This window comes from Coregonus lavaretus (assembly GCF_964263955.1).
Source record: "Coregonus lavaretus genome assembly, chromosome: 3".
In the NCBI taxonomy this organism is placed as follows: domain Eukaryota; kingdom Metazoa; phylum Chordata; class Actinopteri; order Salmoniformes; family Salmonidae; genus Coregonus; species Coregonus lavaretus.
The window spans coordinates 61,294,915-61,310,017 of record NC_139990.1 but is presented as its reverse complement, the minus strand read 5'-3'; the positions used below and the strand labels follow the sequence as shown (position 1 = coordinate 61,310,017).

Genomic DNA, 15,103 nt, shown 5'->3' with positions numbered 1-15,103 from the left:
AATATTTATTCTCAAGCAATTAGCACAGTGGTAAATAATTCTACCATAGATGAGCTGTATTTAAAAGCATGTCCAACAGTCTATGTTGAGAGAAATTATAGCAGTTGTTGAGTGCATGCATTTGTCTCTTAAAATATCGGGGGTTGAACATGTATATCAGGTTACACACACACACAGTACGTTTACATGTACAGTAATAATTATATATTGAACTGGTTATGGCAGTAGGCAGATTATGCAATAGTCATGTAAACACCTTACTCTGTTTATCTTAATCGGCGTAAGGTCAAAATCGAAGTTAACATACGCCGATTAAAACACCAGGTTTTCTGAGCAATCTTTCGAATTATTAGTACATCGGCGTTAAAGCTGTGTATTTGATCTGGGGATGTGCCAACACCAGCCGAGCGAGCCTCCCTCTTTAGCGCGAGTGAAGTGAGTTCGGAACGTTTTAGTAGTTTTCACATACAAACTTTATATGTCCGAACTCAGAATCAAATATGCTTCCCAAAAATAACACGGTCGCTGTGGTAGAACGTTTATTTCGATTTTCTGCATTTATCCGAGTGCCATCAGGTAGCCTGATTTCAGATGTGTCCATGTAAACAGGATTATTAGGGAAAATCGTTATTGCAAAGCATATAGGTTAACTAATTTAACGTTTTAATTGAACTATTATATTAATCTGACTATCCACAACAATCTCATTGTGTGCAGGTAACCTTACTCATGAAGTGGGCGAATATATTTTCTGAGAGCAACTGTTTGTGACATGTGAAGGCCATGATCAGGGCCCCTAGACTAGAGCATTTGGGGCACTGGGTCAATGACCTCCAGGGGCCCACTGAGGGGGTCAGGAAATCAGCTAACTTCCTGCATTTCAACACATATTGCCATGGTGCAGAGAAAAATTTGCAGTTTTACAATGCTATTCCTCACATTTTGTCATGAGGCTAAGAGAAAATGTTGTGCTTTAAAATAAAAAATGTGCTGTTTTACAGCTCATCTCATGCTTTTGTTTACATTTTACCATCAGGCTGAGCGAAAACTTTGCAGTTTTAAAGTACATTTCCTGCTATTCTACCCATTTTGCCATGAGTCTGAGAGAACATTTTGTAGTTTTAAAGCTAATTTCCTGCAATGCTACACATTTTGCTATCATATGCTATCTGGGGGCCCCCAACCTCTGATTACCATTCGGTAATCCAGCCCTGATGTCTGGAGACATGAGACAGCAGGCACAAGCTGTGCTGTATGAGCACCCAATCTCTACCCCACCTCACCTCACTGATTGGTGCAGTAGTTCATGGTCAAACTGCCACTGAGCTGAATCCCTCACCGCGGGATCAGTATGGCTATTAGCTTTAAATCAGTAAGGCTATTAGCTTTAAAACTGCAACATTTTCTCTCAGCCTCAGGTAGCCTAGCGGTTAAGAGTGTTGGGCCAGTCGCTGGTTCGAAACCCGACCCGGCAAGGTGGGAAAATCTGCTGTTCTGCCCTTGAGCAAGGCAGTTAACTGCTCCCTGGGTGCCGATGACGTGGATGTCAATTAAGGAAGCCCCCCGCACCTCTCTGTTTCAGAGGGGTTGGGTTCAATGCAAAAGACACATTTCGGATGAATGCATTCAGTTGTGCAACTGACTACGTATCCCCCTTTCCCTATTGTGTGCATGTCAAGTCATAACTCTCACTCATGTCAAATGTATGATCGTCATACCTTTTCAAAAATGCTTTCCACCCATCTTCATTGTGTGTCAAGACAAAAGCGTTGCTTGGTGACTGACTGACAATCTGCTGCCATTTCTTCATCATCAGGCATATGTAATAGCAGGGAGACATTTCTTGAGATCTGGCGTGGCCAGATTATAACAGTCATTGCCTTCCGATATTCTATTTCAAATAAAGCTAGGGGCCCGTACACACACATATTTATTAGAAGCAAGCGGTGTAGGTGAAGCAAAATGCCATTTTGAGTGAAAAATGCATTCTGTACATTCCCATGTGAAAGCCATGAACATTGTGGCCGCTCTAATCCTTCCTCTGTTCCCTGAAGAGCTGTAGAATCCTGCATAGTCTTTTCCTCACCACAATGTCTTCCTGCCCCCTAACATTTTTGTGTTATTCTTTCTCTAGGGCTTATCTTTCCTCTCTTCTATGCCCTCTTACCCAACAGCAGTTTACAGATCAATAAACTCAACAAATCCCTTTGGCAAATAAAAAAATCATTATAGAGTTGGAGAAAAACAAGAAAGGGAGATGCCCCTCGTAAATCACATTTGCCAGTGAACTGGCTTTGAACCAAGTGGTTTATCTCCCTTGTGGCCAAGATTAAACCAGTGCTGTGCCATGTCGGTTTCCCTTGCCTCTGCCCTGCCCACTTACAGACATGCAGAGAAAGTACAACTTAACAGGATGCAACAGTTGTAATCTATTAACACACACTTCTCTCCTCTTTCTATATTTCCCTTTATTTCCCCTATATCTAACACACTCATTATTGAATTCTCACCCAGAATCACTGTCACTCTTTGTTTTCTTCACTCCCTAAATTACCCTCCAAGGCTGTGGTTTGAGAGCACATCCACACTTCAGAAAGTATTCATAACCCTTGACTTATTCCACATTGTGTTACAGCCTGAATTCAAAATTGATTAAATATATCCCCCCCCTCCTTCCTCTCCTGCAACTGAGTTAGGAAGGACGCCTGTATCTTTGTAGTGACTGGGTGTATTAATACACCAATCAAAGTGTAATTAATAACTTCACCATGCTCAAAGGGATATTCAATGTGTGCTTTTTTAATGTTTACTGATCTACCAATAGGTGCCCTTCTTTGCGAGGCATTGGAAAACCTTGCTGGTCTTTGTGGTTGAATCTGTGTTTGAAATTCACTGCTCGACTGAGGGACCTTACAGATAATTGTATGTGTGGGGTACAGAAATGAAGTAGTCAATCAAAAAAGAATGTTAAACACTATTATTGCACACAGAGTGAGTCCATGCAACTTATAATAATAATAATAATAATAATAATATGCCATTTAGCAGACGCTTTTATCCAAAGCGACTTACAGTCATCTCGGGGATCAAACCCACTACCTTGGCGTTACAAGCGCCGTGCTCTACCAGCTGAGCTACAGAGGACCACTTATGTGACTTGTTAAGCACATTTTTACTCCAGAACTTATTTAGGCTTGTCATAACAAAGGGGTTGAATACTTATTGACTCAAGACATTTGAGCTTTCATTTTTAATTAATTTAAAAATATTTCTAAAAACATATACTGAACTAAAATTTTAAACGCAACATGTAAGGTGTTGATCCCATGTTTCATGAGCTGAAATAAAAGATCCCAGAAATGTTCCATATGCACTAAAAGCTTATTTCTCTAAAATGTTGTGCACAAAATAATCCATCCTCCTGACAGGTGTGGCATATCAAGAAGCTGATTAAACAGCATGATCATTACACAGCTGCACCTTGTGCTGGGGACAATAAAAGGCCACTCTAAAGTGTGCAGTTTTGTCACACAATACAATGCCACAGATGTCTCAAGTTTTGAGGGAGTGTGCAATTGGCATGCTGACTGCAGGAATGTCCACCAGAGCTGTTGCCAGAGAATTGAATGTTAATTTCTCTACCATAAGCTGCCTCCAACGTCGTTTTAGAGAATTTGGCAGTATGTCCAACCGGCCTCACAACCGCAGACCATGTGTAACCACGCCAGCCCAGGACCTTCAAATCCGGCTTCTTCACCTGCGGGATCGTCTGAGACCAGCCACACAGACATCTGATGAAACTGAGGAGTATTTCTGTCTGTAATAAAGCCCTTTTGTGGGGAAAAACTCATTCTGATTGGCTGGGCCTGGCTCCCCAGTGGGTGGGCCTTGCTCCCAAGTGGGTAGGCCTATGCTCTCCCAGGCCCACCCTTGGGTGCGCCCCTACCCAGTCATATGAAATCCATAGAATAGAGACTAATTTATTTATTTCAATTGACTGATTTCCTTATATGAACTGTTACTCAGAAAAATCGTGGAAATTGTTGCATGTTGCATTTATATTTTTGTTCAGTATAATTCCACTTTGACATTATGGGGTATTATGTGTAGGCCAGTGACAAACAATCTCTATTCAACCCATTTTAAATTCAGGCTGTAACACAAAATGTGGAAAAAGTCAAGGGGTGTGAATACTTTCTGAAGGCACTGTATTTTGTGCTAGCACAGACTAGCAGACGCTTCTTTATACCCTTTCCACTTGCTTGATTACTGAATATTTAATATTTAATCATGACCTTTAAATCAGAGCCAACGGGGAACAAGAAAACCTTGTCTTGTTCCACTACAGACTAGCGAAATCATGAAAAGCTCTGGCACTGTGCCACCATAGCATTGAATGTGCTTTCCTCTGTCTCTGTAAGCACGTTTACATCCACAGTTTTTATGCGAGTAAAAAAAAGACATACCGAATAAAAAAAATCAAACAGGAAGTTTCGGTACAATTGTATAAATGCCGACAGACAATTTGTTCGTTCGGCATTGTGGGATCTTTTTGTGTCTGTAAAATTAAGTATGCGAGAAATAACGGTGGAAACGCCATTGAGCGCAAATAATGATATAATAACAATGATATCGAAGCAAATTTAGAGTCACGCAATGATATGGCGTGTGGTCTATGACTCGGGAAACCATACCGTTTATTAAACTACGGAATAAATACATTCGGATTAACTTCACAGGGTGGTGAAAGCAGACGATGATGAGCTTGATGCTCCTTTCCAATAAATATCGAGGGTCTTATTCTGGTGACATGATGATCGATGCTTGACTGCCATTTGACAAATAGAACTATTCTTGCTCTTATCCATAATAATCTCATTATGTAGACTACCCGCACTGTATCTGCGAGCTGTTGGCTAGGGTGCACGTGCCAAGACAAGAGTAGGCACATTTGCTATTTAACAGTTTTTGTGACAAAACTATCAGTAGAATTGAAAATGCGATGGAAACACATTGAACTTTCAATTTTTATTCGGTACATGAAACCGTAAAAGAAAAAGTAAATTTTGGGTGCACTAAGTCATCATGTACTGATTTTTTATCCGCAACAAGTCAGTTTGGTGGAAACACACCACTGGTCGAAAAATACGCGTATTTTCTTTATGCAGATTTTAGAATATTTGCATGAAAATCTGTCACCAATTGGATGGAAACCTAGCTATTTATGCATACCATTTCATTTTAATCTATGGTTAATATTGTTGATTTTCCTCACAATTTTTATCTACCTGTTCCTGCATTATATTTCCTTCCTCAGTTTTGCTAAAACAGAGAAGTCCGTGCACGGGAAGGGTTAGTGGTGGGGAGGGAGGCCCATTAGTGGGTTAACAAAGTGTGGGAGTTGGTCAAGTATGAAGAAGAAAAATAATGTATGCACTCACTAACTGTAAGTCGCTCCGGATAAGAGCGTCTGCTAAATGACTAAAATGTAAATGTCAGCTTCCTCTCTGGTGCCGTCTAGCCCTGCAGCCCTCTCTCCTTATCAGGGAAAGCAGAGGAAGGAGTGCCCAACAACAGGTTACTGCACCACTCCTCAGGGCTCCATGCTAAGCAAAACTAAGTGCGGCATTGGCATTTATTAATGTACTGTTGTTTCCAGTATTGGGCTATTTTAGGATAAATAGGAGTACCCCCCAGTACAGCCAAGATATCTAGAGTATATATGTAATTAATTAGATCTATATCAATAACCATCTCACATTCACCGGGCTGCCAGTGGAAGACTAAAGATGTCATGTTACAAAAGTTGTGGGTGGCCGTTTTCCAGAAGAGCACCACAAAATAAGCTCATATAAGGTGCATTTTGTGCAGCATGAACATATTACTTTGTTGGCAAAATGAATATGGCATTGGGACACCAGTATTCCCTGCTGCAAATGAGGTTTCTGTTACGTCTCACTGTTGCCGACAGGACTGGGAGGGAAGAAAATAGTTCCTGAGTGAAAGAACGACTCAGTTTACTCAATCTGACTCAGCAGGTTGTGAGCAAAATGCACATTCTATACCCTCCCCATCGGCTCAGGGCAAGATGCTTATCAGTGTCCCTGAATAAACCATATGAATGGCATGAGGCCAATGCTTGCTGTTGAGTGAATTAGACATTCTCTCATCTTCTTTGTGTGCTGCATGATTTTTTTGTATTGCTATGAGAATACACATTTGACACTATACTCAATAACACGACCATCAGTAACTCTTGTATTAGATTGGAAAGATCTCCTACTTTTTTAAATAAAAAAGATAAATGACTCAGTTTTCTAAGTTTAAGAAACTAATTTAGGGTCACAAAACCAGCACGCACTACAAAATAAATAGTAGTATAATCAACTTTGCGAAAAAATCTACTTGAACCAAAGCATTCATTTTTCATTCCATTACAGAATGTTTGAGACCTAACCTGGTGGAAACAGGAATGTAGGCTAGTATGTACGAGGACAGTCACGGCTCCATGATGATAGCAGAAGGCCATTTTCAAAAGCTTGGGATGAGATGTTTTTTTTTTTTTTGTTTGTTGAAAAGCATCAGATCTTTTATTTACAGGCTGGCACAATTACAGTATAATCGAGTAACCGACGATGATGGATGAAGAACTTCATGAAAATAAAATAAAGAACAGCTGACTAAAGACGGGGCAGCCAGGCATTCATTCGGTTGAGTCAGTTTCCGCAGTAACACAGACCCTTTGCAATGTGATGAAACTTTGTTGCGCCTTGCTGAAACAAACAAAGTATTGTACCAAACAAGTCTTTGGTTGCCTAGGTAACACCCCCTCCCTGCAGCAGCACAGCACATGCAGTCAGCCAGGAGCGGAGGAGAGAATGTGCGTATTAAATATATATTTTTTTTACTATTCACATGATTATAATTGTGACCATGGTCATTTGGCTGACCAATAACCATCATCCAAAATTCCATGACAGTCACAGCCCTATATACACTAATCTAGCTCATCAAATATCAGCTTCAAAATGACAAAGGGGTTGTGAGGGCTTTTATTTTTTGCCTCCAGTCATTTTACTTTTTTTCTATTCTTATCAGAATGGTTCTGCTACAGCAGGCAGTGCCATAGTAACGGGATAGCCTTTTCACAATTACTGTTGTTTACGCAATCAAAAGTACGGCCCATTATACATCGCAATCTGGTTCAGGTGGGCATAATTTCAAAGCTTGTTCTATTGCAAATATGGCTAGCAAAATTATAAAATATAATCTTACAGTGTTAGGGTTTCACAAGGCATTTGAGAGAAGCAGGTTGTAATCGGTAAGCATAGAATGGAGTCATGAGTGCATTCAGATGCGTGGTCCGGGGCAAATTCTCTTCACAATACAACAAACATCAGTACAACCCAGGGTATAACGCAATAACATATTGTAACTGTACATCAAACATAGCGATCATAAAACATTCACACTGTATATTACATGAGTTTTATATGGTAATGTGAAGTGCCCATTTGTACTCACGGGTGTTTGGCTTGCTTGTATGACATCAAAGCTGTATTTATTATAATCCTCAACATCTCATCTTTCAAAATACATTATGGCAAAATAAATTCAAAAGATGCCCAATTAGCGGGAGGGATGTGGGCAACTTCCTGTCCTGCACTGTGCTCAAATTCAGAACGGCTGTCTGTCAAAACCCATAGAACTGTGAAGCGCAGAGCCAGAGCTCTGATGGCACGTACAGCATGTTACTGTATAGCCACTGTGTTCCAATTTAGACACTTATCAGTGTCCAAATCTGCCATTTTCAACCCGTATACAGGTATGAGTGTAAACCGATACCGCAAATCAACAACCCTATGAAAAGCTAACCATAGTTAAGGTCCAAGAGCCAATTATTAACAATTGGTACCACTGACATTGAGCAAACACCAGCAAGCACTTTTCTTATTTTGACACAAAAGTAGTCTATCCAGCTATGTTTTTTCTCAGAATGGTTGAAACTCTCAGAAGGATGCAAAAGTTTAAACCTCTGCCATCTGAGGACAAGTACTCCAATACCACAGTTGCAACATGCACCATTCCATTTGAAGAGGATGTGGTTAGTCAGCTGGAGAATCAACAATAACTACTGCATGTTTATTCAGCTGAATTATTCAAGAAAAAGTTAAAATATTGAAAATCATGGAGTTTAATGGCTTACGAAAGAGCTAAGACATACTTTTTTAAAGATTTCATACCAATAGCATAGTATTTTGTCCACTCATTTGAAAACTCATATCAAACAAAATAGATGATATTCTATCAGCCATGGCTCGATCAAGATCTCCGTCTAGCCAGAGAAAACCTCAATTATAAGCCAGCCTTGGGTGTTAATTGCTGAGCGCTAGCAGACTCCCCCTCCCTTCACAGCTCCTCTAACTGATTGACATTTTTCAGTTCTGCAGTCAAGGGACTCCGTAATTGGGTTCATTGATTAAAGCCCAGTTATTACTGACAACACCACCGCTGTCCGAAATAGTCCAGATGACATTATAAACCGAGACACTGGTCTCGTCTCCACTGGCTGCTCAGTATCTTCAGATACCAAACTGACATGATCTATCTCTTGTTGACAGCCAGCTCAGAGAAACTGTACACTGGAGCACCATCAATTGGGAGTGACAACAGAAATCAGAAATGTCAATAAAACATTTGTTTTAATCAAAATCTTTGATGTACAATAAGCCAAGAGAAAATAGTTCAATTTCTGTTAACAAGACTTGATATGAGATGAAACATAAAACATTGGAAGCCACACCTTGTGTCCCTAGTATCAGGTTTGTCTGAAAACAAAACATGCCCTTATTAAACTGGGCGCAGGTAGGAGACCGTACAAAAATAAAAATCCTCATCCCTCCTCAGAGGGGGACCATTCAACACAGTCGAATGACAAACTGAAAAAAGCTGTTTACCACAATTAGTCTTTAGTGTCCATGCCCTCTTTAGCGTCCATGCCCTCTTTAGCGTCCATGCTCTCCATTTCTGCATCACCATCACAATCACCATCATCCTCCACCTCAGGCATCTTTTCATATGCCTTCTCAGAAGGCTTCACTGTCACTCCATCCCACGTGGACGACTCCATCACCAGATCTGACCAGAGAGGACCGAACAGGTAAACGTGTGTGGGGGAGAAAGTTTAAATCACTAATAAAGTTGCTGTAAATGCCTCATGTTCAGGTGAGTTGACTTACGTGTAGCGTCTCCATCCAGACCAAGAATCTTCATGTAACCGCCATGAGACAGCAACCTCACCAGGGTCTGAGCAGTGAGGCACACCATGTCCTGGACAGAGCAAATATTATGGTCAGCATCTTGGTATAATGTGGAGAACACACTGCAAATGCATTGTTTGATACCTTAGTTTTACAAATTAGGCCACGACTACAGTCTTGCAGATTACTGCTTAGACAAGCAAAAAATAAACTGAATTCAAACAGAATAATTCAAGATTACATTCAGAAAGTGCAGGTTTACACTCTTACAAGATAGGATAAAATACGGGCCGGCAGGTAGCCTAGCGGTTAAGAGTGTTGAGCCAGTAAGCGAAAGGTTGCTGGTTTGAATCCCTGAGCCGAATAGGAGAAAAATCTGTGATGTGCCCTTGAGCAAGGCACTTAACCCTAATTGTTCCTGTAAGTCGCTCTGGATAAGAGCACCTGCTAAATGAACAAACATTTAAATATAATGGATATGGAGAGAGGCCGGTAGGCAAGTACCTGTTGCTCCAGGTTCATGACAGTGAATACACGGTAGTGTCCATTCTCACAGGGATCTGTGATCCCAGCTGAACCAGGCAGGAAAAGCCCTGATGACAGCATCTGCAGGCTCCGCCTGAAGGCCACATTGAGGGCTAGTGGCTGTCTGCTGGGGTTGTTCATGACTGCAGAGTGACCCTGTACAGAGAGAGAGAAACCTAACATTTTCACCACGGAAAAACAGACTTAGCATCTTGTGTATTTTGACTGTTTTGTGTCAACGCTAAAATAGCAGGACTGGCCATTTCTTTGGCCATGTAAAGTGCAGTTCGCTTGGGTAATAAATGACACCTAGAGACCCTTGAGTGCGTATCCAACTGCTGAGCAGACCAAAACCTCTCCTCCAAATGAAGCTTGTCAGGGGCAGGCATACTACATGAGGTTCAGTAAATCTAAATAGTACACCCACACTGAAGTCTGTAATGAGGACACACACACAGGCTAACATATGGGAGTGCTTTTTACACCTATGGAGGTTCAACACAAACTTTCCAATGAAGACAACCAGTTTGCTTAAATAGGGTCAGGACAGACATAAATCGATAAATTGAGTGTATGTTGTATGCAGAAAGCCGTGCATGGGGCTCACCAGTAAGTCCAACATCCAGGGGGTTAGGGGTTCAAACCCTGGGAAGCGGGTCCTCAGGTCCTTCAGCAAACGGACCAGGACCTTCACCCTGATAGGCCAGAACCAGACCGCACACACTCAAGACACAAACTGATATGTTTGGATAGGTACATTTAACATCAACAATATTTCCATTGTTCTCATTTCATTCCAAAATTGACCGTTAAGAAGAAAAAAAACTACTGATGAAGCCAAGTGTGGGTGTGTGTTCGCAGTGGCAGCTCACGTGGAGTGGGAGGCATTCTCTTCAAACCAGCGAGCGTGGCGAACTGCAGCCAGGGAGTTCTGCAGGAGCTTTATATCGACTGTGGAGAAGGGAGGCAGCCAAAATCAATCAATATATCTGGCTAAACCTGTTGACATTGATGTTTTAGTCCCCCATGTCCACTATAATAGCAATATTTCAGCTACTGACTTCTTTGATCAGAGGGTACAGACAGTAGAGGTGAAAGGTTAACAGCTAAACCATCCCCATATCTCTGGCTGCCTCCATCCACCCTTCATCGCAAGTGCGTGACTATTGATCCTTGCTATACTGTACGTACTGTGTACATCCGGCTCTAGCTTGCGCATGTTGTGGGGCACGGTGGCAATGAGGATCTTCACGGTGGCGTCGGCCGAACTGATCTCAAAGCCTGTCTCATTGGGCAGCATGGAGAGTACTAGGGAATCATATTTAAACATATACTGTAGATTACAAATGTCATAATCTTGGAAACCCAGACCTAAAATCGTGCATAATTGCATCAGATCTGAGAAAAGATTGATGATAATGTAAAGAAAAGTGACGTGCATTACCTTCTGAAGGGTCCTGTGTGCGTAGGGTCTCCACCACCTTGTTTCCCAGAGCTGTCACTGTCTCCACTGGGAGAAACAGTCATATTACTGGTCAGTTTGGATCATATTCCATCCACAAACCCATTTCCTCCGAGTAGTGATCATCAAGTAATAGTGTATCAAGTAATAGTGATATTGGAAATGCATTTAGGTAAAAAATTACCAGAAGGCAATATCTTGAGAATAACAGCAAGGTCAGCAACATTGTGTCCTGTTGTCATGGTGCCTTTCTTGTAGGAGCCCACCTGTCTCATTTCCTCAATTTCCTAGAGTTTGAATGAAAACAATGTCACATTCAACTCAACTAACTTGTTTGTCATTCCCTCATCCCTGCATTTGTGGATTTACCAAACTGTATTTCTCTGGTGAGAGATAAAATGTGACACTGTAGTACGTACCACTTCATCAGCCCCAGCTGAAACGATGAAGTTGTCAATGACGTTGGTGATTTTGGTGACCAGTGACAAGATGGATGACTAGAAGAACGAGAGAAAGGGTAAAACTGCTGTCTGATGGCAGTTCTAATGTGCTAGTTTAATTGCGGTCATCCTAGACACTGGTTCAAAACAGGTTAAGAAACACTGGTCTATGAAGCACACAGCTGGAGTGAAGTAACACATACAGTGCTGCCACCAAGTGTCTGAAATCAAACTGCCATAAACACACACAACTTGTTGAGCACTTGCAATCCGCATCACTGCCACAACAGTTCCTGCCCAAAAACATTGCAGACACATGCCAGATCTTACAACGCCTATTTTCCTGTATTTGATTTACTGTTGATATGGATTGATATGTAATAAACATGATTGTATCTGCGGGGAAATGCAGACAGATGCATTCCCTTGGGGAAGTGAAAAGGAGTTAACCATGGATGTTTAAGTACCATATTTAATTAATGCTCTTACCTTTGACCTGTATAAAATGTCTGCCAAGTATTGAATGTTGTGTAAAGTTTGGCTCCAGACTGGATGCGAGGACACTGATAATATATCTGTGACAGTGGCTATGCTTCCATCCAACTGGGACAGATTTTCAAGCAAATATTCTAAAAACTGCATAAAAACAAAACCAATTCTCACCAGAGATGGGTTTCCATCAAATTGACTTGTTGCGGATAACAGTCTGTGCGTGATGACGTAGTGCACATAAAAATAACTTTTGTGGTTAAATTCCCATGTACTGAACAAAAATATACAAGTTCAATGGGTTTCCATCTCATTTTCAACTCTACTGATGGTTTTGTAAGAAGAAATGTTGCGTTAAATAGCGAATCTCTGGTCTTGGCACGTGCGCTCTAGCCAACAGCTCGCAGATACAGTCCGGGTAGTCTACCTACACGATGAGAGAAATTCATTTGTCAAACGGCAGCCAAGCATCGATCATCATGTCATCAGAATAAGACCCTCAATATTTATTGGAAAGGAACATCAAGCTCACTACTGTGCACTTCACCACCCTGTGAAGTTCATCATAACTTATTTCATCTGTAGCCTAATAAACTGCATGCTTTCCCGAGTCGTAGTGAGAGGACCAAACAAGATCATCGCGTGACTCCCAGTTTACTTCAATATGATGGTTATTATATCAATATTTGCTCATAAAGGCATTTCCACCGCCATATCTCGCATACTTAATTTAACCGACACAAAAACATCCCACCTTGTCTAGTGTAATTCCATCAGGCCTGTCGTGACATTTTTATCCATCATGTACTTTATTCGCATATAAAGGTTGGATGGAAACCTGGTTACTGTGTGATTCTGTAGCAGCAGGGGTGCATTAATTACGCCGATTCGTTTTGCAACAGAAACCGTTTACTCCAAATGGAAAACAAGTTTCTATTGGACAAATTCAGGTAGGTCCCTCCTCATTTCGTTCCATTTGCTTCTTAAAGGTAAACAGTTTCTGTTGCAAGACGTAATCAATATACAACCCTGATGTTGTGACTTCCTACAAGCCTCTCGGGCTGGTGTTTACAGAACATTCGGTGCTGTGTGATTAATATATAAGGGCCTTCTCAGAGAAGGCCTGTTAGATATTTTCTCTGCTCCTGTTCTGGAGGTGTCTCCCCTTTGCAACTTGTAATAAACCAGATTGATTTTTGATATATTTTATCCAATACTGCTTTCCTTTTTGTTCACATGGAAATTCCCATTACAGTATATAACATATCAGCTAACCACATCATATGATAGAGCAATCAGATACCCTGTCGATTGACTTTTGCACGCAACCATTGGTTGATGCAATGCTGCGCCTGCACATCTAGTTGGGCAGGAAAGCGAACATTAACAACATAAGTGGATATTGTTACCAGCTTATTACAGACACACAACTAAAAAAAGTTATTGGTGCTGTACTGTCTGGTCAGGCCACCTCACGTGAATTACTCCAGTTGCTCACAAGCAGCAGACTGTACATGTCTAAAATAGTAAACGGTCATGTAAACACGTGTGCTTAGTCACAGACCTGTTCAACAGAGGTGGGGCCAAGGTCCTGGTTCCTCTTCAGTAGGGCCTCACTGAAGGCTGTCTCATCAGGGGCCGGCTTCAGGCGAGGGAAGGCCATTTCACACTGAGACAAGGGGAAATAGATATTTATTAACACAATGATGGCAAAAATATAATCTCAGTCATTATGTTGTATTATGTAAGTAGCAACATCTTCCCATCAGTCCAACTATCTCTAGTAGAAGGAAACTCTGCATCTAAAGAGTGCTGTGGAGCAGGATGGTGAGAACGAAGTGTGGAAGCTCAAAGATGGGAATATTAACCACAACTTTGGTGTTCAATATATCAACATACGGCATTTCTTTGAGATTGAACAAGCATACTCACCACGTACAGGTCAAAGGGGATGTGAGGGATAAATGGGCGAAAACTACAAACGGAGGAGATCATACAGGCTATAAGCACAGGGCCATTTCCCAGATGAATTTACTAAAAGCCAAATGCACTCGAATTTCAATGCATTCCCTGAGTTGTTTTGATTTGAAATATAATTGACCTCAAACATTACTGAGGGCGTACCCTTTGTAATGTTCAGTGTGGTGTTCAGAAGGCGCTTACCCTGGTACAGGTCCTCCACCGCGAGCCCCAAAACGGCCTCGACCCCTCTCGCCTCTGGCAAATGAAGAAGTGACAACACATTCATAAACTTGATTCAACGGTTTTAAGCAAAGCAACGTATGATGTAACATTAAAAGACGTTCAAAGTGATGTATTAATAAACATGTAAGGGGCGTGCTCTAGCACAATAGCTAGCAAGTTCCCTAAACTATGTATACCACACGAGGTAACGTTACGTTTACGGCGCTAACGTTAGCTAGCTAGAACACCTCGAGCGAAGTTTTAAGTAGTGTTTTAGCGTGGTGAAATGCGTTTGTTGATTTATTATTGTAAGCTCTCTAAATCACATACGTGTAAAAATATGTACTTTTACCTCATTGTGTGAGACGTTGTGGAAACTTCCTTGAAATCGATATTGAAAATGTGCACTTCCGCAGCTAGAAGTGTTCTACCCTGCTGCGTTTGCTTGCTAGAGGGAGTGGCTTCTTCTTCTTCTTCTACTTCAGTGGGGTTTATCGGCGGTTGGCATCCAACGTTGTGGAGCATTACCGCCACCTACTGTACTGGAGTGTGGGCCAGAGACAGGGAGAAACTAAATCCTAACTGCCAGCCCCGTTGCTCTTAAAAAAGATAACAAAATATTTGAGACTATTTCTGATGACGTTCTACTCAATATACTCTTTAAACTAATTTCCTGTATCCCCTTCTCCCTCATACTAGATCTCATCCTCTCTCTTTCCCTCTGATACTGCCCACACTGTAGC

At 41.4% G+C, this 15,103-nt stretch overlaps 1 protein-coding gene across 1 annotated transcript; it reads right to left on the bottom strand.

Annotated features, from left to right (window-relative positions):
- Positions 1–8,178: 8,178 nt before the first annotated feature.
- On the bottom strand, positions 8,179–14,814 carry LOC311124728 (interleukin enhancer-binding factor 2 homolog). The gene is made up of 13 exons (XM_084158329.1): positions 14,713–14,814; positions 14,340–14,393; positions 14,109–14,151; positions 13,741–13,845; positions 11,667–11,744; positions 11,432–11,534; positions 11,230–11,295; positions 10,977–11,093; positions 10,658–10,736; positions 10,393–10,480; positions 9,765–9,941; positions 9,240–9,330; positions 8,179–9,138 (listed from the first exon to the last, which is right to left on the bottom strand). The coding sequence occupies exons 1-13, from the start codon at positions 14,715–14,717 to the stop codon at positions 8,963–8,965; spliced, it is 1,182 nt and encodes a 393-aa protein (XP_084014455.1). The 5' UTR covers positions 14,718–14,814; the 3' UTR covers positions 8,179–8,962.
- Between the last annotated feature and the right edge of the window lie 289 nt (positions 14,815–15,103).